The 26,086-nt window shown below is 28.6% G+C and overlaps 1 protein-coding gene across 11 annotated transcripts; it reads right to left on the bottom strand.

The window, feature by feature from the left end:
• Nucleotides 1-4,848: 4,848 nt before the first annotated feature.
• On the bottom strand, nt 4,849-25,972 carry LOC132922788 (uncharacterized). 11 transcript variants are annotated; one of them, XM_060986488.1, is made up of 11 exons: nt 25,773-25,972; nt 24,937-25,036; nt 12,696-13,391; nt 11,860-12,145; nt 11,183-11,305; nt 8,695-9,185; nt 8,423-8,638; nt 8,258-8,329; nt 8,001-8,179; nt 7,843-7,923; nt 4,849-6,345 (listed from the first exon to the last, which is right to left on the bottom strand). In XM_060986488.1, the coding sequence occupies exons 4-10, from the start codon at nt 12,061-12,063 to the stop codon at nt 7,850-7,852; spliced, it is 1,359 nt and encodes a 452-aa protein (XP_060842471.1). In that variant the 5' UTR covers nt 12,064-12,145; nt 12,696-13,391; nt 24,937-25,036; nt 25,773-25,972; the 3' UTR covers nt 4,849-6,345; nt 7,843-7,849. The 11 variants fall into 11 exon arrangements, with proteins under 11 accessions (XP_060842471.1, XP_060842467.1, XP_060842469.1 ...); XM_060986484.1 differs by lacking the exons at nt 24,937-25,036; nt 25,773-25,972 and adding exons at nt 15,674-15,862; nt 15,963-16,501; XM_060986486.1 differs by lacking the exons at nt 24,937-25,036; nt 25,773-25,972 and adding an exon at nt 15,963-16,501 and having other exon boundaries at nt 12,696-12,859; nt 12,958-13,391.
• Between the last annotated feature and the right edge of the window lie 114 nt (nt 25,973-26,086).

Genomic DNA, 26,086 nt, shown 5'->3' with positions numbered 1-26,086 from the left:
GGCGACCCGCTTCATCGCATCATTTTTATATTATTTATATTTTTATATTATAAATGTCGCAAATCATAACGAAAATGATTTAACGGTCCATCGTCCGTCATATTTAAATTGAATAAATTTTAAAAACTAGTTCGTTCACTGCAAATATATTATATAGTTTTGTTTTTTTCGACACAAACGCTAATAACCAGTGCCTGATTTAGCGGAGGTGCAATGCACCGAGGCCTCGTATCTATTATTAATTTATCACTAATATTATAAATTAATAATATTGAATAATTGTTAAGAAAAAATATTTTAAGAAACTACCCGTACTCATTTATTTTAAGGTGTTATGTGGAATCAGTTTTATCCCTATACGTATGACCATTCTATTTAATACCTATATTTTCCAGCAGTGGCAGACTGGCAGATTCAAATTAAATTATGTATGTAAGGCCTAAAATCATTTCTTAAATATTATGTTTATAAAATGATATGATATGAATTTAATAATATAGAAAATTTGAGCCTCCCCTCCCAAAAAAATCCTAGATCTCCACTGCTCTCAACTCCCAAGTTAAGAAGACAACTCGGCGACTGACTTGAACGCAGGGGCGTAGCTCAATTACACAGCAGACGTATACAGATAGAGGTGGATCCAGAAATTTTGTTAGGGGAGGACTAAGTCGCGCGCATAAAATTCATAATAATATTATACTATACTGTATTTTATATTCTTATAGTTTATACTTCATATAGTATTGATAATAAGTAGGTACATTGTACATACCTCTAATTATGCATTTGTACGTGTATGTATTGTACTATTGTGTATATAATAGTTGAAAGCAGGTAAATGTTTTTTTTTTGTATTTTTAACAAAATACAATTTTTAGAAATGCAGATTGGGGTTGGGGGTTATACATTTTACAATAATATAATATCATTCATTATGTATAGCTTTGAATAACTTAAATTTAACATGTTAATATGTTATAATAATCAATAATTATATGACATGTCTCGTCGATAGTTTGTCGTTACACATATACCTATTCCTTAACAGCACAAGGACTCCCGAATAATACTACTTGGATTTCAATGATTCCATTAAGGGTACCTATCTACTATCTAGAGATTTATAAAGATTTCCTCAGTCGCGGATCCAAGGGAGGGGTAAAAGGGTAAATACCCCCCTTGAGCTTATCATATTTAAATTTTATAAATTTATAAAAGTATAAAAATGTTGTCATTGATACCAGTTTGTAAGAATAAATTCTAAATGGTGAATAATATTATAATAAGTAAATAATATAAGTCAGTGGCGTAACTTGGAAAAAATCTAGGGGGGCAATGTATAATGAATGTAATATATTTATTATTATCAAAACCCTGACACCCCTCCCCCCCGGTTAAAATATATACCTTTAGCTTTCAAAAAATTGTCAGGGGGGGGCAAGTGCCCCCTCTTGCCCCCCCCCCACAATTACGCCACTGATATAAGTAATTAATGTTTATATTAATAAGTATGTTATTAAGTAGGTATGAATAGTACCTATTTGATGGATATATTTTAATTACCCCCCCCTTGATGAATTTCTGGATCCGCCCCGGGATCTCTTTGGTAGTTACAATACTCACTTTCAGGTATCCCACAACTTTTCCACTCGGGAATCCAATTTTGGGTTATCTAAGGACCGACCAAAATACCAAATACCGGTTGAATTTCAAGACAACACTATAGTTGGAGTTCAGTGTAGCAGTTGGACTTCAATTATTTTTCATAAATTGTAGGTATTTGAGCTAAATACTTTCTATATTTACATGCTAAAGCTTTTTAAGTTCTCAGTTTCTCACTTAATTTCCCTTTAAATATTAGTTGTAATTATATAAAATATATGTTGCTTTCATATTTATGTACAATTTTATGGTAAAACTGTAAGTTATTATTGTTAAAAACCAAATGTATAAATAATAAATATATACAAAAATATTTATATACACATTCTATGAATACTTCATATTATATTAAAAATAAAAAACTTTTCAACTAAATTAACTTTAAAAAAAATCCTGGTTATAATATCAAATATTTTATGAAATAACATTTTAGTCTTTTAAACTATATTTTTTTAACAGTAAAATAAATCTTTGATACTGATTTTTTTTGTGATTCAATTGCATGTATTATCACCATATTAATTGTGCAGTTATATAATATATTTTCTTTTGAACAACCTTATCCAACTTTTTAAACAAAAGTCAATTTTGTCTTAATTAGTGTGAAGAAATTTATTAAAACACAGGTACGTCTAAAAATAAATATTATAGTAATTAAACAATATTAATTTTTACTAATGGTACTAAATAGCATACTTGCACTTTATACAAAGAAAAAAGAAAATTCATCTTAGCAAATTAAACAACGGTATTGCGTAAGCTTGGAAAGTTGGAAAAATCAAGTTTGTCTAGATTACCTTGTGACCGCGTTTCATATTTATACCACAGGAGTTCATTACAACAAAAATTGCTCCAGAATAATAGGTATATATAATGTATCAATCACAAGTTTCACAAATTATTGTTGACGCAAACTGCATAGGTACTACCGTTAATCTAGTACTATATGTAGTCTACTAGCCTAAGCAGTCAAATACTAATGCAAAATGTATTTTAAATAAAATTGTCGTAGACCTTAATTAAGTAGGTACCTACTTGGTTCCAGTGGCGTAGTTACCGCAGGGGCAACAGAGGCAGTTGCCTCAGGGCGCAAAATAACAAATAAAATTATATTGGTTTTGTGTAATTGTAAATTTATTTTTATTTAATTTGAAACAAAATATTTAATGTGATATAAGTGTGATTGGATTAATCTTATAAAAAAAACTTAAATTTGGTCACGGCAAAGTTTTAATGACAAAGATCGAAGAATCGAATTTATATTAGATAGGGCGAAAAATATATTTTGCCTCGGGGCGCTGACGAGGGTAGTTACGCTACTGCTTGATTCATAGAAAGTTATCAAAAATGTAAAATATTCTTAGTATCGCGAGTTCAAAAATAAAACGAATATACTATTATATACGGTATTAATAAATATTTGTATTTAGGTACTTACTACTCACCGATATTCAAAAATCAAAATTTTAATAAATTCATTGTCTAAATTAAAAATAGGGTGAATACGTGCTTGACGAAACTTGTACTTAATACAGCTGTTTTTTAAATACAAGTAAGTAGTTTTATTTTACAGATCTATGGTACAGTTTTATAACCAATCTATAAGTTGACTATAAGTCTATAACATACTTAGTTTAAACCAATTATTACGTTTTAAAAGTACCCACATATTGTATTTAAAATAGACTTCTCAAAAATATAATCAACATTATAGATTTCGATTTTTGAGTGAATCCTTTTCCGGATAGTTGCCTATGTAAAAATGTGTTTCTCGGTTAATTTTTAAAAATTCTACTCAATCGCTAAGTTCTAACGTAGGTTGATGGCTGACGATTTAAGTGATTAGATGCTTTGTGTAGATCAATATATTCAAAGAAGTTATGTTCATTTTCAGTTTTCGAAAAATTTTTTGAAATAAAAAGGAAAACCCGTTTTGTAGTTTTGAAGTCCCCGCCATTTTTGGCTAAACCGAGGTGATTATGTCAGGTTTTTAATTTAATGATTTATAAATCAAGGATATGTTGCTCAGCGACCTTCCAAACTCATATAATATTTGCTACTGTAAGATTTTTTTGTTTTAAATAATTCATATTATTAATTTTAAATTGAGTACAGCAGCCTGAAGAGTGTATTTATTATATTAAATTGTTTAAACTTTAAAGAATAGATAAAAAAATATAAGACCACCCCCACTAACAAGAGATCAAACAACAAATTTTTTAATAAATGAAGAAAAATAATGTCTATAATCTTTAAATTGATAAACAATTTAGAGATAATGCAATAAATAATATAAACTTATAAATATATAAATAAATAAAAATTTGCATATTCCTAATATTCCTAATTATTCATGTTCAAAGTTACGTATCATGTATATACAGTATAATATTTTCAAATCTTTCCATATAAAGTTTGTTTTTAAATTATTATTAACCATTCCTAAAATTCACAATACTGTTGTATTAAGGTATTTAACCCTGATAAAATTTGTTGTTCTGCTACAGTTACAGATATTTACAAATGTACACTCTTTACAGTACATTAAATATTAATTAAGTTATAATGTATGTATGGATGGTAGACAAAGATAATTAAATATCAATTGTTGTATAGCAAAAGATTAAATTATTAATGAAATATGTACAGACCCTAACTAAAAAAAAAAAACATTACCTATTAAGTACACACAGAAAAGTGCACTATTTAGTAATTTTTTCAAGGTCACTACGTCTAGGTCTCTATAATAATATTTATTATTTGATTTATGTTTATTAGACATTTACAAATCTGTTCAGCTTGTATAATGATTAACTAAAAAAGTTATTTCATTATAAAAAAATTAATTGTATTTCTTGTAATTGTTTATTGTAACAATGTTAGTAAAGACTCGGATAAAATAAAATATTAATTTTAAATGAATTTTTATTATTAAAAGTAGAAATAATCTGAAATGTTAAATTTATAAATTTTAAAATACGCCAACACGATATGTTTTGATATTTGATTATCAATAACCGCTGTTCAAAAATTTAGTAAATAAAAAACAAAAAATATATTGTACAATGTTTTAGCAATAATTAATATCATCCAGTTTCCTAAATCAAGCCCTACTGTGTATAAATTATATTAGGATTTATGATTGTATTACAACTTAAAATAATATGAAAAAAATAACACCACATGTGAACAAATTAAACACAACATTTATTAATTGCAATAAAACCCATCGCAAGTAGGGTGGTGTTTCACTTTGGTCAAACTTAATCAGTACAAATTGACCATTTTTTTTTTGATAATATAACTATTATCCATTTGGTCATAATACAAAATGTACAATATGATAGACAAAGCAATTAGTTATAATTCAATAATAATAATAATTAAAACATAATTAATTTATACTATGGAACAATAGTATTGCTTAGGTATTTTTTTCTTAATAATACATTTTAGAACTAAAAGACATTTAAGATATTTATTAAATGTAGATTTAACTTAAATATAACATTTAACAAGAAACAAATACTGCTAATATCCTTTGATTTGCAAACAAAATTAATAAAAATAACTAAAAACAATTGGTTGGCTAAAAAAAAAAAAAAAAAAGGAACTTGTAACTCTATAATTGACATGTTTGGTAATGGTAATTCTAAACATTGATGTAGAGGTAACTAACAAAAATGATTGAGAAAACAAAAAGCTTGAAGTTATATTTAAAATAAATTGTTTGTTAAAATGAAAATAAAAATCTTTACGAATTATGGAGAAAAAAGAAACATTTAATAAGTATCAAGTTTTTTTTTAAAAGAAAAATATAATACGTTACTGATGGCAGTGACCATTTCATCTAAAGGAATTTATTTGCTCATTTAATTTAAACATATAAATTGTCTAGTACTTTGGGTAATATTCAAACATGCCTAACAATTTATGTAAATTTAATGGAATACATAATTCGAGATCAATATTATGTACATTAAAAATATTAATGCGTGGATTAATTAAAAACAAATTTTAAGGTGCTTGTAAATAATTGAAAGTTTGAGTTAAAAAAATAATTTAGACACAACTTTGAGAAAATATTATAGAAAGTGTATAATATACTATATTATAGTAATACAAATAGGAATGACTGATCTTCATCATAATTTACACAGATCTTAATTTAGCTTAACAAGATAGACAGGATTTTTAAAAAGATACTGCTACATTTACATACTATTTAATAGTAAAAAGAATAAAATGAATTAACTAAAACTTTGAGCATAATAACATTTGAAATATAACACATACAATTTTAACAGTTGCTTTGTTTTTATACACAATCATATTTTTGAGCAATATATAAAATTATTATTTAGGTAGGCAATGGTTAAAAAAAATAGTTAAGAAAAAACAAATAAAAATATAACTTATTAAGAGAAACAAGAAAATTGTACTAAAATTGTTAAGTGTAATATAAATGGACTTAAAATATATATTTTGGCCCGTTTTTTTGTCCAACAAATTACAATAGAATTAAATCATACAAATTTCTAATTGCAAATCAATTTATCTAAAATTTGTTTAACAAATAATTGGTAGTGTTTTTATTTAAAAATGATGGCCAGTGAGAATATCAATCTTCTACTGAACCACTTTTCAGGTATGTATTTTTTTAGTTCTGGTAATAATTGTTAACTGAAAATTAAATATACATATATATTAATAAATATGGTAAAACAAATATTTTAAAATGATTTGACCAGTTGAAATAACTATTTGTTATATAGTGCAATATACAACTAAAAACACAATTTGAATTTGTGAAGAGGATGTCACACATTTTCAGTGTTATGTCTGTTTAACTAATGTACAATTCATAATAATACTATTGTGTTCAACAGAACCCAATATTTTGTTTTGTTAGTTTAATATTAGAGTCAATTGACCCCTAATTTCAAACTTAAAGGTAAGAATATTATAATATTATGTAATTATAGATTAATTTTTAAATGTTATTTTAATTTTTAAGCAAATTATATGATTTTTAAATTGCAATATTTTACTCTCATAAATTACTATACAATTGAAATACAGGGAAATTGTCGCAAAAGGATACCTCTCAATGGCAGACGGATTTTTGGAAATGAGGACCTTTTCACTATTTTTCAATGTGAAATACATCTGAATAGCAGACTTTTCAAATAGTGGACACTTATTTTAATATTAATTTAAAAATAATAACAAAACTTTACACACTATAACGATAACAAATTTGTTCAAAAACTAATTTTTTCCACATTAAATTGAATTTTATTTATGTATGTATGCATTACTTTTTTTATATTTATTTAAATAAGTATGGTTTAAGCATTAAAATTACTATATCACTAAGAATTTTTATTATAAAAATAATTTAACCTAGTGCATAATCTTTCTTTTACACATATATCCATTAAAAATTTCAAAAATGTATCTTCTCTAAATAACGGACATTCTGGTGAAAAAAAGTGTGCTATTCAAAAGTTTTGCTGTACGTACAAATAAATATGGAACGTAGATTATATTTTTACTTTTAAGTTTGATCATCATTAATTTGTTCTAATTTTAAAGCTTGTAACACAAAATTGATTTTAAATTTAATCTAAATGTATTATCAAACATGTAAGATGAGAATAGTACACTGAAATGTGATATACTCTTGATTTGTATTCATTGCAATAATTGTAAATTTATAACTAAGAAAAAAACAAAGCACGCACTATTAAACATCAAGTTTTTAGAAAGATATTCTAATTTTTGGATGTTTAAATATTAAAGATAGTGCACTATTTAATTGAACTACCTTTTTATTTATTATTGCATTGAAACCAAATTCAAGTCCACTGAACTCCTATATCAGCACTTATAAATGTTTTTTAATAGCTTTAAACTGAATTTTTTTATTTAAAAATATAAAAACAAGGCTACACAATCCCTTGAAATTAATTTAAAAATCACTTTCCAATATTTTAGAAATTATAGATATCTTAAATTTTGGAATGATATAAAAATTAAGCATTAAAAAAAATAATTTTGTAAAATATTTATCAGATTTAAAAAGATAAATTATTAGAAAAAAAAATTAAAAAAAAAAAAAGTTAAGATAGAAAATAAAACTAAATTTTTGTAGAAAAAAAAGTATAATTTACTCACTCGATAATCAAAGTGGAATACCTCGCAAGGCAACATCTGCCAAAGTTTGTAAGTTGACATTGGAGTCAGACGAAGTTGAATCTGTATAAATATTAAATTATAAAAATCAATATAATACGTTTATAAAAAAATAAAAATATATCTTATACTATACTAACTTGTATTACTTTGACTTTCAGCAAATGTTCGCGATACACGCTTTTTATAGTGAACATGTGTAGAGGTACTACTGGCGCTGGATTCTGGACTTGACAATCTACTGGAACTAGTTTCTGAAGATATTGGTGATGGCAGTCTTTTTGGTTCCTCAGCAATTTCACATTTATTGTCATTTTCACTAAAATTATAATAGATATAAATATTGATATTAAATCAAATAAGCAAATTATTTAATAATATATATATATATATATACTTTGTTCTGAAACGTTTTTTAGGAACTACCATAATTGAGGTGGAATCTAGTTCTTTAGTTATATCATCAGAACTAAAACAAAAAAATTGACACGTTAAATACATTATAAAATGAGTACAAGGTACTAATATTACTATATTGTAAAAAAACTAATAAGGAACATACATCAGTTTTCTTTTATTATCTTCAATTATTTCGTCACTATTTTCTTTTAATTTGCGCAGTGCAGCTACTTTGGCACTATTTCTTGTTTCACGACGAGATTGAATAGGTAATGAATTTATGTCAGGAGCTTGATTATTTTCTTCTTTAATGTTATTTTTCTTACCCTTGCGACGTTTTGTAACAGTATCACCAGTGCTTACTAACTTTTTTGGTCCCCTAAAAAATGGAATTAATTAATTTCTAAAATTATTAATAGATTTTTCAGTAATTACATTTTTTTATTTTGACGTTTTGATAATGTATCGTTCATGAATTGTTGGTAACGTACTCCTTTACAAGCCCTATTTATTCTTCCTCTTGGTTCATTTACTTCAATTTGTTCACTTAAGTTAACTGGTAACTGTTCAACCACTGTAGGAGTTTCTATAACGTTTGAATCATTTGAGTCTTCTTCATTACGTCTTAAAGTGAATTTTTTGTACCCAGACCGATAATATGGTTCAGTCTTTTGATTTTGAGCAGTTTGAACACAGAGATTCATATTTTCCTCAGTGTCTATATTATTATTCTTGGTAACATCACCAAAAGTACGCTGTAGGAACTCGGATGCTTCAGTATTAGGCTTTTTGGGATCATCCTTGAAAGCATTACGACATTGCAGAATAGTCTCTTTTAAACACTTAGTAGATACTCCTAAATGGTTAGTTGGAGATTGATTTCGAGTAGATAAATTTCTTTCTGCCATATCAATTTGATCTGCTTCCTTTAATGTTAAAAAATTTTATTTTTAAATAAAAAATAAAAAATAACCTATTCCTATGCCTCAACCATGAGGTCAACCATAATATTATATAATATTATTTTTTTAATAATATAATGAACATATAATAATGAAATTCATACTATGGGGCACTTTAACTTATTTTTATTAATACAGGTTGTCACTTATTATAGACATATTAATTTTAAGTGGTGGGGTTATGTAAATTCCATTATCTCAACCTTGAAATCAATACTACATTTTTATTTCACACCCAACTAAAATATAAGATATTTTGAGAAATATTTTGGTGGTTGAATGATAAGTTTTTTAAAAAAATTTCCACTTTCTGAAAATGGTAAAAAAATGTAAGTTAATAATAAATAAAATAATAGTAACATTCTACTAAAACAACAATATAATTTAACATGTATTATTAAATTTAATTTATTGGTAAGTATTATAAATTAAAACATCTTTAAGTTACATTCATATAAAATCAAAATAATTATTAAAAAATAATATTTTATCTTATTTAAACTATATGTAACCAGGCTCGGATCCGGAGCAAAGATCTGGGGGGTGGGCAACAATATTTTATAGATACTTTATTCATAATTTAAAAATTAAGATCTGTAGAATTATAAAAAAATTTGAAAAAAACATGTCTGGGCCCCTAGGCCCCCCTGGATCTGTTTCTGTATGTAACCCACATTCTAATTTTATAATCATAAACTATAGATATATAGACTATAGTTTCAATAAATTAAAAGCCCATGCAGTATACCCACAAAAGTAAAGATACTATCTTGATTTATACCTATTACCTAACAAATTTTAAGGTTAAAAAATACATTAAAATTATTTATTATAATAAAATTATCACATTTAAAATTATAGCAAATCAATAAATTTAAATATTAACTAATAACTATGTAAATGTGAAATAAATATATTATAATTATAATAGATAACAATTAATTTTTGTATTAGTGTGGTTAGATTAAACTGACAACAAAAGACTTCTATTAAATCATAGAAAATAATAACACCAAATTTAATATAATATTATTCACATTGTATTTTATAATAATTGTGTCATAACTTTAACTATTGTTTACTATAATAATATTATGAATTGATTAAAAGCATAAGACCCATAATTAGTCATAAGTGTAGGTATTAATATTAATAATAATAATAATAAAAAAATGGTAAGAATATTTTCTAATTAATTTAAATTAATAACTAGGTACCTAATAATTAAAGTATCAATATTTAATTAAATTTAAATTATACTTAATGGTATGATTATGTACTAATGCATCATAATGTGATACATTATATATGTATAGCACAGACTACAGAGTGATTATTTTTCTAAGAAACTATTAATATTTTCTTATTGCATATTTTCCTAAGAACTTTGTTGGATAAAAATTAAATTTTGAATGAGTTTTTTTTAATCAAATATAATAAGTACCTATTTCAAAGTTTAGATGAATTAAGTGGAATGATACAGGATATCCTGCATGTTTTGGGCACTTTTAATAACTTTTAATACCATTAATAGTTTTTGAATTTCTTTGATAAACAAAATACATACATTTGATAATAGTAAATAAACAAAAATTTAAATATTAAATTTAAAAAAATTTAAAGATCTAGATCAGTGTTTCTCAACTGGTGTGTCGCTGGGTAAGTCCAAACGTGTTGCGGGAAGTACTAATATTAAATGTATGAACCTTGTTGACACTATGTTTACAAAAATGAATAGGTATTATTCTTATTTTTTTTTTTATTGTGTGTCACAAAGTATGAAAAATTTTAATAGTGTCGCCATAATACAAAGGTTGAGAAACACTAATCTAGATAAATGAATTCTTATGAATTTGGTATAAAATATTTAAATTTATAACTAGGTACATGATTCATTAAATTATTAACTCATAATTATTTATAGAACAAATGTAGTATAAATGAAAACATATTAATCTTACCATTTCAGCTTTTTCCAAAAACCTCTTTTTTGGGTAATAATATTTTGTTTCACTAACTGTATCTTCCGCTTCGTATTGCATATCTGACCATGTAGTTGTATCTTTAAGATATGTTCCTTGGCACTAGAATGTATAAAACAAACAAACAATAGGATATAATACAATAATAAAACATAATAAAACATTTCTAAATTTTGGAAAATAAATTCCTTAAAATTAAACTTCATTAAATTCAATAAATAATATAAGTGTTTAAATAAATAATTTCAATAAATATTGAATTAAATGATAAATGTATTATTACAATGTAGCAGATATTATAATAATTGTTGGTTTATAAAGAGTTTAGTTATAATCAAGAAAAAACGCATTGCATATTTTTCTTTAATAAATTTAGATTTGGTCTATTTTGCACAAAGAATAATTAAAAAACAATTTATTATGACTAATATTTGACTTTAACGAAGATAGTTACTTATCAGTTATCTAGGTATAGACTATAGGTACTAAACACATTATAGCCATATTTTAAAGAAAAAATCATATCATAATTACAAATTTATCGTATGAAATAAAACTAAATTATCTAATAGGCCACCTTAGTTTCTCAGATTTGGTAAACAAGTATTAAAGCAAAGAAAATATATTGATCTACTATGTTTATTAAATTTCCTTACTGTTAATTTGAGATGTATATTTTGCGATGTACTATCAGACCAACTATTTGAGGGCATCCTAATATTGTTGTCACATGTTTCAGTCCCCATTATTGAATTTCTACGTTGTACATACATCATCAGAGCTTTAATGGGTCTACAAGATTGAAAAGCACCATTGTGACTATTTTGATAAGAGTCTTCAAGACCAACATTAACGCTCATGGTAGATAACAGATAATATTAAATATTATTTAGCTACTAAATCAATTTGAAAAGCAATATTAACGCTTTATCATAATCCAATCTGAAACATTAACACAAAAGGATAAGTTTCAAAAATAGTCGTTGAAGTTACTATTTTTTAAACACATAATTTTGTATAAATTTCAAAAACAAACAAGACTGTTTCAATAATATTACGAAAATCTAAAATTAGTAAAATTATAACCTACTTCACCTTAAAATCAACACACATTGAACATCCAGATATAGGATTTGATATAAATATTTACTAATTATAATACACATATATTTTAGATTTAGAGTATTAAATGTAAGTATTACATTACTTCTTTAAATGTTAAAAGTTATCATGAAGAGTACAGTAATTTATGCTATACACATTTCAACAGTAATAGTAATCTTTGAAATTTTCCAACAAATTTATTAGGTTTGTTAAATATTAACAAAATGAACTCTACATACTTACTAACAGATTTCAATACATTTAAAATGACACATTATATCACTTAATATAGGTAATCAAAATTCAAGTCTCAATACATGGTAATAAAATGTATTCTGTTGAAAATGCAGTATTTAACATCCTCGTGCAGTGGTACTGTTAATCTTACCTAATTTTCAAATTTATCAGCAAAAGATATCTTGAATAATCATATTTAAGTTATATGCGATTTGTAGGTGACAAAAATCTGATGATCGAAATTTCCTTGTTCATCATAGATTACGTCCATCATTAGGTACCCGCTCTTAGAATAATATCAGCTAAGTTTCATTTCTACAAGTAAATGTGTAAGTTATAACCATCTTTAAAAAAAAGAAGATATATAATAATTAAAAGAGATGAAACATAGATAATTGAAAGTAGAAACAAACTGAAAACATCAAATTCCCACCACCACCATGGAAGTCGAACCAATATGAAATTTTAATCACAAAAATAAAAGCTTCTGCTTCCTGGAAATTAAAAAAAATAGATTTAATTGAACATTATAAATACATATATATGTATATATATTAAATATAACAGTTTTTGTTTGGAAATCCTTGAAATCAAAAAAAAAAATTATCAGACCACATTATTTTCAGTTGAATTTCTGGCGTCATTATATGATTGCTGAGATATTTTGTAAATTGTATTTCAAGTTCAAGAGTTAATGACAGTATGACACAATCAGCAAATTTCACTCTTACACTAATAAGTTTGCGAAAAGCCTATGTTTACTTAGCCAAGTAAAGAACCCAATATATATATAAATATATTTTTATTTTTTCCATCATCATATCCAATCCAGATTTTCTGTTCGGTTCTGAAAATAAGGATACACAGGCGATATAGGTAAAAATGTCGACGTAAACTTGTAAAAAAAGAAAAAAATCGTAACCCGAGTGTCATATGTATCATTTTAAAACAATGTGTACAAAAACTTGTTAAATTCGAATAATAGGTATAAATATATATATATATACATATAAATATAAATATATACACACACATATATATATATATAGATGCCTAGTCGATAACTCACAAGTTGCAATTCCATGCGCCGAAATTTTACTAATAGAAGGGGAGAGAGGTGTTTACCTTCGGGCAACGATAACTTTCTCATTATTATAATTAGTTTCGTTTTCGTACATATAATTTATAAGTAACAATATTATACTTTGTATACGTGTGTACCTACCCGGGTCTCAAATAGTTAATTTTATCGACCAGGAGTGCCGATCACAACCAAATACCCCCCCACAACAAGTTGTTTCAAAAATGAGCAGAAGCAACAGCAGCAGGAGGCGTCAAAACACGAACGATTAGGCGACAATCAAATATTCATAGTACATGTGCCTATCCTCCGACGCTAATGATTATTAGGTACCTATAAATAGGCTATCAATTAATATTGTCGAAAACGACAAGCAGCACCTGAAAATGGACATTAATATTATGTACCTAAGAAGCTAAGTACTATAATAAACACCACGACGACGGTATATAATATAGGTAGATAGGCAGAACCATGAAATTCGATAATATATAATATAATATTGTTAACAAACAATATAATATTAACAACTGCCGCGGCGGTATTATTATTAGCGCGCAATGCATCGGGATAGAGTGCGCGTCCGTGAGAATGTCAACCTTGAACGCTCAGGTTTTGTCTATAAACTTGAAACTTGAAAGATCGAGAAGTCCACCAGATAAATAGTAAGCACACACTACACAGCTCGATTGACCATGTTGCACTTAATGCCATGATATTACAAAATATACAATGTAGGTGTGTATATTATATCGTGTCGGCGAAACGGTACACGCTGACGGGACGATACCACTGTGGGGTAAGCACGCGCCGACACACACACACACACACACACATACATATATATATATATATATATATTATGATACATAAAGTACCACATAACAATAACGGTCTTCCGGGACGCGGAAAACGAGAAAAGATTCATATAATATTATAAATAACAATAATAATAATTAATAATCCTTTTTTTTTTTTTACGGGTACAGGATACCTCGAAATGTTGTTAGCCGAGTCGAGGAGTTCGCTTACCGTTCTAATGCTTTTGGTTAAAATATTATTATTGTAAATAACGTTAGGTGTAGGCGGCGAGCAGCTGTAGTCGTCGACTGCGGGAAAAATCCTGGTTCCTGGAGAACGGGTGGTGGCGGAGAGCGAGAAAAAAAACCGAAATCGAAAAAACGAAAATCAGTTAAACGGCGGCTACAGCAACAGCGGCGGCGGAGGCACGTCGTCGTCGCACATAAACTGGCGGCGAACAGAAGTGGAACGGTGCAGACGTATCGTTTGGCTCATTCGTTGGCGCGCGCGCGTACACACATACACACACACAGTCACGCGAACCACCAACCGCACACGCTCACCGAACGCGGCGCGCAAGCGCAACCGCGATCTCTCATATTGTCGCGAGCGTACACACGCGCATACGAACACGCACACAGACGCACACTAACGCGCGCGCGCGGTCGCCAGTAGAACGATTACGTTTTTACACGAAAATTGTTTGATAAATGTCAAGTACAAGATTACAAGTCGGACGGCCCTGAACTAGGCATATAAATATATATGTAAAATGTGTATACACAATTACACACGTACGTGCGTGTGCGACATGGGTAATTAACGCGAGACGTATAATAATAATTATTAAATTATTATCTGTGTTACTATAATATGGGAACAACGCGGGTTGGTTGGCCCTATCCGCTATCGGGTGTTATGTGGGACTCTGACCGGCCGCTGTCTTTACGGGTGCGTAATGCTGTAATAGTGTAATGCACTAATGCAGTAATGCGTATCGAAAAATCGAAACGACAATTTTATTGACGGACTGTGCGTGACGAGAGAAATATAGGCCATCGGGTGCGAGAGAAATATAAGCTATTAATACAAGAAATTAATATCTGTATTTTGAGAAAAGGTTTGCGAATCTCGACTGGCGACGACAGCGGTCGTGCTGAGCGACGTGGGGAGTGGGTGGAGGGGAAGAAAAAGTGGAACATATTGCACCATTACTTATATCATAACCGCGATCCTGACCCACTTACCACTGGGCGCATGCCGACGTCCTTAAAGCTTCGATTATTCGTGCCGTCGACGGTTTGCACCAGGCACGCGGGGACGGGGCGATGCGAGTAATTCTGGACCAACAAAGCGCGGTAGACACTATACGCGAATCCCGCGGTTTTCCGGCCGGCAAGACAGTTAGGTATTCAAAAGCGCGTACAGGTTTACAACTGTGGGTGTAGCTCCCGCACACCGTGCAAAACAACGACAACAATAACAACAATAACAATAACAATAATAATAACAGTGTTATCTATATAGGTAACTCACGATGATAATATCGTTGTCGTCGATCCGATCAGCGAACGAGAATTCAAAACTCGGCCGCGAAAACTCACTTTGTGCTCACACCACTGTTTATTAGCCAATATAATAAGGTATTGAATGGCCGGTGGACCGCTAGAACTCGAGACGAACCGAAGACGAGCGGGCGACACTTCTATAGGGTAACAATACGTTTACCGGGTAATAATAATAACTTGTGTACGAAGATGGTTATACGTAGAAATTATTATTGTAGTAATAATAACACTACCGTCGACGAGGGTCGACAGCCGCGACAAACACAGCTGACGACGACGCGGACGCGGAATCGTCGTCGGCACTCCTCAACAACACCACTACAACAATAGTATTAGTACGGATAACGGCGGCGCGGCGAAACTGAAACGCAACGGCGGCGGAGGTAACGGCGAAGGCGACGGTCGGTGTCGGTGTGTGCCGGACTGCCGGCCCGGCCGTGTTGCTACTCGGGTACCGTGACGCGTGTGACCCGCGTGAGCATGTGGGGGATAAGTGGATAACCGATCGGCGGCGGCGGCGGCGACGTCTCGCAGCGTCCGGCTCCGCCGTGACGTCACGGCCGTCATCAGCTGTTCGGTGCCAATGGGTGGCGGCGGCACGCAGGACGCCCCCCGCCGTCGCCACCAACCGCGCGGGCGTCTTAGTAAGGGCCGCGAAGCAGGGGGACGCGGTACGCGGCGTCGTCGGTTTCGCGGCAATTCACACGCGTCGCGCCGCGACGTACCTGCTGCAGCAGCTGCTGTAGCTACCCAAAAAACGCGTGCGCGCGCGTGTAGCCGCGATACGTACTACTACCGTGTAATATATGGTGTTCGCTGCGTCGTACGTGGTATATATGCGTAGGTACTACGACACGTACCCGAACGCTTTCCGACGTCTGAGCGGCGCGACGCGGACGACAATCGATACGGAGCGATGCCCTCCAGCGCGGCGCGTGTCCCATATTATTAAAGATATTTAAAAATAATATTTCGTCGGTCGTCGTAGTAATATTATAATATCAACTGTGGCAGTAGAATGGACGGTTTAATTTTTTTTTTCATGCCTACTCGGCTACTCCGGGCGGCGAACCCGTCGTTTCGGTGACCGATACGGGTAGGACGGGCAGCCCGGTGTATCGGCGCGCAACTATTTATTTTGTCTGGCGTGCACGGTGCACGTATGCATTTCCGGGTATCATGGGATACACCGTCCCGTCCGATCGTCGTCGGAATGGAGTTTTTTTCAAAAATCGTAATGCCACGACGGTCAGTCTGGAAAGAGGTAGGAGGCAGTATACCGTATAGTTGAAATTGTTGAATAACAAACAAAAACATTGGCTAGTACCAGTAGCACCGACGCTCACCCCGCCCGCCCCATCGGTTAGTCCAAGTACACGCGTCCGCTGTTACGTTATGGAATGATCTCGGAGGTCGACCGAATAGCGCTGACCAGATGTATAGACGGAATTGTGTTACGCGATAACCGGGTTTGTTGGGACAAATGTGACGTCACATCGCGTCTTAATTCCGCTTTTTTGTCTTCTTCAATAATAATAATAGTTATAATACATTTTGCGATTAATCCACTCAACACGCAATCGTACAAAAAAACAATAATATAATAATAATATATAGTATATAGTTATGATATCATAACGGTTATTGGCAAATGCCAAGTATACCTGTTTCACACTTTATATGTATATTTCAAATTAAATTGTAAGTATAAGTATGATATTATAATTATTATTACGAAATATCCGGAAGGAATTAAAGTATACGAATTGTATATATTATAATATTGCTTTCTAAAGTAAGTTTTAAAAATGGTTGACCCATTTAATCGTATAAAATATTTGTAAAAATGTACCTCAAGATTATATAAAAGTTTTGACGCTTTAATGTGTTGAGGTAAATGTAAATTTACAATTAATTTTTAGCATATGCGGATTGAAAAATGACAATGGTTTATTCTATTATTCATAGAAATTAATTAGTATTAATATTTATTTATATTCATCTATATTTTGGTTGGGTGCAATAAATAAAAATGTATTTATTACATTAGATTTTCAGTATAGCTGTTTTCAGATTTGATCATTAAATAATAGGCATTATTCATATCATATTTGTTTAATTTTTTATTGTTTGTTTTTAAAATTGAAACATGGTGTTTTTAGCTTTATATTTTATACATAAATAATTTAGTCTAATGTAGTAATGACAGTAATGTACTAATGTATATAGTTCATTCAATTAATTAATACTACTAATTTGCCCGCATCTCTCGTGACCTACTTTTTAAACATTATTAACATTCACGATAGTACGATACTCAAGGGAATCCAGAGAATAAAGAAATCTAAATTTAAAATATGTATTAAATTAAATTACCTATATATATTATATAAAAAAGCACGAATATTTATAAATTTGTGTTTGAGTAAAATATAAATGTAAGTGTCTAAAACAGTAGGATTATGATGTTAAAAGGTTTGTAATAATTTAATATTTATATTGAATACATAAACATTATAATGTTAATGATATTATACATAAATACTAATACCACCAGAATTTTTTAATGTTTTTCATTATCCCTGTTTCATCTCCAGATAAATATATTATCATTTATCGATGTCTGTTAATCAAAAATGTAATTAATATGATCATTTTTATTTTAGAAAATACATTTTTTAGATTTGTACACAATAATCAAAATAAAACTTTATCAATCTCAAAAACATAAATACAGTGATAGTAAACACTAATTATTAGTATGGATACGAGCGCATGATAGTATTCTTATCCTCTTATCCAGTATAAATTATATATAATAATATAATATATACTCGGGTATTATTATAATGATTGGAGAATGGAGATAATATCACTGACTAAAGGTCTTACTCATTGATTATCACTCATGAAAATATGACAACATAATATACAAAACTATAATTTGGTAATAATTAATAAGTAATAATTATTAACTGACAAATAAGCCAGTAAAATTCATGAGTTAAAGAGTATACTTAAGAAAAGTGGAGATGACCAATGATAATTGCTAATATTGGTATTCACTATTAAAATTTTAAACTATTTATGAAGACGTCTTATCCCTTATATGTTATCCGTTTCTAAAATAAGTATAACATCACAAATCTATAGTAAATTCGCCGAGAGATCAGGACTGCGCGATAGACGAAAATTCGTAGTTCCGCACCACTACAACACCTGACGGCTACAGCCCGCCTACTTATATTACCTGTTGATTTAGTGCGAGGCCAAGTTACAATATACATAGTGTCGCGTTTTAGTAAAGTGATTGTGATCCATAATCTTGTGCATTATTTGGAATTTTTCGATTACTAATTTTTATGTTGCGGGGAGTTTCAAAAGCCCACCCCAATTTGCGCTTATATAATCAGTGTTGTTAAGGAACGCGTTCCTATAGGAACAATTCCTGGAATTAATTCTATTAATTTTAAAAGGAATAGGCACGTGAATTAATTCCTTTTTTTAGGAATAGGAACGTAAATATATTGTAATTCTTAATTCTTTTCTCCTTCTCGAAAATATTTTAAAAAACATTTGGGAAGAAAAATTCATTTTACTTATCACATTTTTAATTTAATATAGACAAGACTCTTCCGACCAATTTTTTGATCAAATATGACTTGGTGTTCTGATCAGCGATTACGATAATAATATTAATAATTACTCGATACTGACTTTTTTCAACAATACTAGGTATGTTTCAATTAAATAATAATATTTAAAAAATTAAAATTTGGTGGTTTTTTGACATTTCTAGCATAAAATTTTACAATTTCAATAATCAATATGTATACAATAATAAGTACATGATAAATAAACTTGTGGGTACACGGAATGCAATTCGGATAGACCCTCCATGAGGTAACATGCATTTTGGATGCAATCGCATAGCATATTATAGTATGTGATATCTACGCAACGATAAGGTTTATTCAACTTGATGGTGAGGTTCAATGTTATTAGTTATTACAGACTACAGTTGTGCAAAATACTTCGTGAATACATATTTTGTTGTGTTTTTTTAAGTTATATCCTCTAATAATGTAAACATAGAAAAGTTTATTTAACACAACACAATAATGAAGTGTTACAAAACAAGTGCTTATATTAAACAAAAATTAGTATTTATATAAAAAGCTGTGATTTTTTAACACATTAAATTTTTTATTATAAATAATAAGTAAACAAAAAAACACATTTTTTTGAAGACTACTCACCAAAGAACCAAAAAATATTTGTTGGACTCAATTTCAACAATTCAAAAGTATTCATGAGACTCAATTCCATATTCACAATTTAGCTATGATCCTGTACTACATAAGATAATTTATTCCTGACATCAGTAACATTTATAATACCTATTACCTACATTAAATACAATAAATGGTGCCAATGGTGGATAAACACATAATACGACAATAAATTTATCTATTTACCTAGATTAAGACAAAGATTATTTGTACCCAATATCTATTTATAAATCGAAATAATTCACAATTTACAAGTGTTGAAGTACTAAATAACCAATAGATATATACGAAGAGTTATACAATAAACGATCAAAAAATAAAATAATTATAAATTAAAATATTTAGGTATCAACATAATTTTTTTTAATTTAACGAAGTTGCCTTTATATGCTTATACGACTGATATATGTACTTAAAGTTGAATTATTATTTAATTTATTTTTAATAAAATATAATTATAATGTAATATTTATAAATGGTATATAAAAATACGTTTGATAAAGACTATTTGAGTATTTGACCATGTAAGTAAAAACTATAAATAATGTTTGTTAGAATTTTTAAATTTATAAATGGGATAGGTAAATGACCAATCATTATTTATATTGATATTGAATACTTATTATTTATCGATATAAGGACAATGATTAGTACCGCATGTCCGCATTTAATAGTTTAATGGCATAATAATTAGTAATTATCTACACCGTTTGCTAATACTTATACACATATACAAATATGATGTATATTACATAAATCTCCTTTTATATACCAATATAAAAAAAAATTAATGTAGGTACGTTTGTACGGAGCTTATAAACATAGAAGTTAGTGAACCAATTCATGAAACTACATTTTACTCACATATATAACATACCTAAAGATTCGAGTAGTTCATAGCTTCATTTTAAAATTCCTATAAGTTACTATAGGTCTATAGGGTGGCACACATAGATATTGTTTTGGCTAGTGAAAAACGAAATTTGTTTTTGCTTATAAATAGGGTTGCCATTGGTTCCAAAAATAAATGTCTTTTAAAATCTATACATAATATATATATATATAAATGAATGTCATGAACGCATGAAACATATGCTTGTATAGCTATTATAAACACTCAAATATTACTTGACTAATTTTTACAAAAATTTCAAATTGTTCTAAGAGATATCATGAAAGTTTATTGAGTAATGACTAATGAGTAGTATTACTTGAAGTAATTATTAAATAGTAATCACGTATGAAAATATACCAACACAAATAGGCGAATAATGAATATTGCCCTTTTCGATCAAATTAGTTCATATACCAAGGTATACCGACGTAATCGGGATACAATTTTATAGCACCGTATTTTATACTTGTTTATTTTTATAGTTTAACTAGTTTAAGTATACAATAATGTCTGAAAAAATTTAAAAAAAAGAAAAGTATTATACGTTTTTATACCACTTTGTGTCATTGAATTTACAATAAAACATTGTAGGATAATACTGTTGTATAAAAAAGTAAAGTCATATAATACATCTGAATTGTAATAAGTTATTACTAATAACTAAATAACTTGTATAGTAAACTTTATTAAAAGACGTATTTGTCATATTTTACAATAGTTACGTGACTGTTGACGTTGTCTATTAATGTAGAATATAAGACAAATAAAAATAAAAATTACGCCTTGCAAAAACCTCATTAATTATTTAGAAGTAATATTTTATTTTAGTTCGTTGTTAATATTATCTATTTCGTCCACAAAAAAAAAAATACGCGGAACTACTTTTATATCGAATGTAGGAAAAATAACATAAATCAGTTATTATGTAGATAATTTTCTAATTGTTAAAGACTTATAAAAACTAAAAAAAAAAATTAAATTGCAATAAAATCATAAGACGGGTAACATATTACACCAATTAGTGATTACTGATTTCTGATAATAACATTCAGTGTTAGTCTTGAATATTTTATTAATTTAAATTTAACTACTTATTACATTAAAAATAATTAAGAACGTTCAAACTAATCACTCATATAGTCATATAGTACTCTGTGTATTCAATAAACAATAATAGTATTATGAAATATGAAGTAAATTCAATAATACTACTGAATAGTATATTAGTATCATGTAGTTGTATTTGTATTTTATACAAAAAGTAGATAAAAATAGACATATGATGTGACGTATTGGTATACCTAACTTATAAATAACTATATAGCTTCGCCTGTTCTTGGCAAAGATTAAGTAGTTTATAGTGAATAATATTAGTTTAAATTAAATTAAATTAAAACGATAATTATAGTGTCGTAACCAAAATCCAAAAGACATTGAAGACACGATGTTTTTAAAATGTTTACCCCTGAAATCTCAGTGTTGCCCCCATCTGCCATATGAATGTACACGCTGCCAATAGTGCCAATATAGTAGTACATTATGTATAGTACATTATAAACACTATAGACTAAATTATGTATTCAATTGAAGACGTAACTGTACGTACCTGATATTTTTATATCATTTAGGTAGTGTCATTAAAAAACTACATCCAATCCAACATAAAATCGATTTTATATTTTTGTAAAACTATTTTTAAGTACAAAAAGTTATAAGTTGAGCACTCCATATATATATATATTATATATATAAATGGATTTATCCATTCGTGATCAATGGATAAAAAAAACTACTAAACCGATTTTTACGTGGTTATTTTTTAAATGATTCGCGTTCTCTGAAGAATGTTTAGTTTTTGATATCTTTCGATAGCCCCGCTATACTAACTCAGTAGCGTGCTCACGAGGGGGATCAGAGTGTCATATCGCCCTTTGGATTTTTTTGTAATAATTTATTGTCTATATGAAAACGAATTTAGGATCTGTGACGAGTCAAAAATGAATAAAAAAAAGCTTTCAAAAAAGCTGAGCACACCACTGTACCAACCCTTAATATCGGTTAAAAAGAATAGATTTTTATATTAAATAACATATTTTTTGTTGATTTGTGGGTTATTTTGATAACATGGATAAAAAAAAGTTATACCTATTAATAGTTATTAATATTTGAGTAAATACCTTCATGTTGATACGTCGAAATAATAGATGAAAAGATGTCAGTTATTAGATTTTATGAAGCACTGAAAAGTAAAAGGCAAGTCGGAAAACTGACCAGATCAGAGTACAGTGACTTAAGATATGATGCTGCGTGGCGAATCACACTGTACATGTATGATATTTTTTATAAATTATAATATATATATGAATATCAAAGTAATATGTAATTTATTTTATAGCCTATAGGTAAAGCCGATAATGATAAAAAGGTTTTAAATTCGAAATAGATTTCAAAAATGTATGTATGTTCAGAGTTCAGATATTTCAAATACTTATTGTTTATTTAAAATATAATATAATATTTTACATATATTTTATTTCTTAGGTAGTAAAAACAAAAATCAATGTATAGAAAAATCTCAATGCTACATCTCATATTACAATTGTATACTTAAATTAGACCAATTAATTCTAATACATGACTCAGAAGTTACCGCAGAAGTGTTGGGCGGTTGGGCCTGTGAAAAATAAATTTGCTATGTAAACAATTATGATGGACGGAGATAATAAATTTATCATAGGATATTTCTAAAGCACTGCACATTATCTCTAGTATTCCGAGATAAGTCGGTAACTTATAAATTATAATATTAATCTATTATCACATATTATTTATATATAATAGTTCTACTGTTTTAGACATAATATTAAATAAATAAATGTATATTATAGATAATCAAACTCATATACATTTAATGTTTGAATAACATAATATATTTTAATCTATACTTGTCAAATTTTTAATTTATTAAGTGTGTTCTTAATAATTTATTTTTTATCTAAATAATTGTATTAAATAAAACAAAAAATTAAAATAAATACGTTTTTACGATGCTTCATGTGATTTATTATTATATACAAATAAAGTGGTTCAACTTTTTGCGATTTTATGATGCACGAAACTTCGATAGATAATTCGTATTTTAGACAAGTTATCACATTTCTGTCCACACGCAGAATATTATATCATATTGAAGTCTGTGATTCTATTAGGTACATTTAATTGTATAATAATCAACGAGACAGATAAGCTTATTATACAACATTATTATCTATCGTGGGGATAATAATAAGTAGGTATACATACGTCAATACGTCATATTATACTCATAGTCATATGTGGACAATTTATAGTTTAAGTAAACAATATTATACACCAAATGAAAATACTGTGCCGTGTAATCATACCATGCTTCATTGAACATACCTAAATACCTAATTAATATTAATAATTATTAGTTATTAGTAATAAACTAATAACTTATTACGTTTATGATACCTAATATTATTAATACCTAGGTAGTATACTAGTATACATATCGGACAAATTTTAGTACTTAAAATAATTCCGATAACGGTTATAATATATATATACATATATATTTAGACCATAGATACCTATATATTGTAACTTAAAATACCTACTTAATAATAATAGGTAGAAGCCGTGGACAATTTATTAAAACATACATCATTATCTTGTCAATTTTAAATTTTTTAAATGGTCTATTAAATATTATTATGAAAATGATCACTTACATTTCGCGTTGTTCCCGTGTGAAATCCGTTTGAAATGTTATCATAAGCAACAAGCAATTATGTTTCGTATACAAATATCACTTGAATACGAAGGGACAACCTATATCCGATAAAATAAATTATTAACGATAGCTAAAAATCGGTACATACGAATTTAAAAGTAAACAAATGGATTATATTATATTTTTGTTCGTAGTCAACTGCTATTACATAAATAAAATATCATAAAAAAATACATTCATCACTTCGTTCAGAATCTAAAATTAATTTAACTTATTACAATAATCTTTACTTAATTACTTATCTTAATTATTAATTATTTTCAAATAACCAAAAATGTACAATTGTAAATATCAATAGATGCAGATAGTCAAGGCTAGGAACATCTTATTTTTAATAATAAAAAAAAAAAATCCTTTTTGATCGATCTTCCTTCTAGAAATGGGTACCGAAAATACCGAAAAATACGCTACGGACATAATATTATTTGTACATCGACGGATGACGATTAACTGTCAAATAGTGGCGACTGATGATCGACAAAAGGTATCGGATATCGGTTGGTTTTTAACGAGCCGGGCATAGTTGATGAATTAAAATATTATAAATTTATTTGTATACATATAGGTACTTAATAACAATTAATGTTCATTAACGGAAATGTGGATTACGGAATGACAGTTTGATCCACTAACTAAAATGTTTAATGTTATATTATAATTATAAACTACCTATATTATGTTGTATACTATATTGTAGTTTAATAGATTTCATTTCAACCGATAATAATAAATAAATAATTGATATACCTATTTTATATTATTAAATTATTGTACCTGAGTTACTATTCGCATAGAATTGCTATAATAATTTATGATCGTACTGGAATGTCTGAATGCGTTTGGCGCGATCGAAAATCGGAATTCGGAAGAAACTAAAAAACTAAAAAAGTACTATTTTCAACGGGTAACTATATAGATGTCATAATACTTCGCCGCCTCGGATCAAATACTACAAATATATGTGAGTATGTAACCGGTTACGGTAACCGTACTGCCTTAGTGGCGACGGCATAGGTAGCCCCGTCGGGCTCACGCCGATGTCGCAGTCCGACGAAATTCAGTGGTGCCAACCCGACAGCCGCGGCGCC

Source organism: Rhopalosiphum padi, chromosome 2, assembly GCF_020882245.1.
Source record: "Rhopalosiphum padi isolate XX-2018 chromosome 2, ASM2088224v1, whole genome shotgun sequence".
Lineage (NCBI taxonomy): Eukaryota > Metazoa > Arthropoda > Insecta > Hemiptera > Aphididae > Rhopalosiphum > Rhopalosiphum padi.
This window is presented reverse-complemented; position numbering and strand designations above follow the sequence as displayed.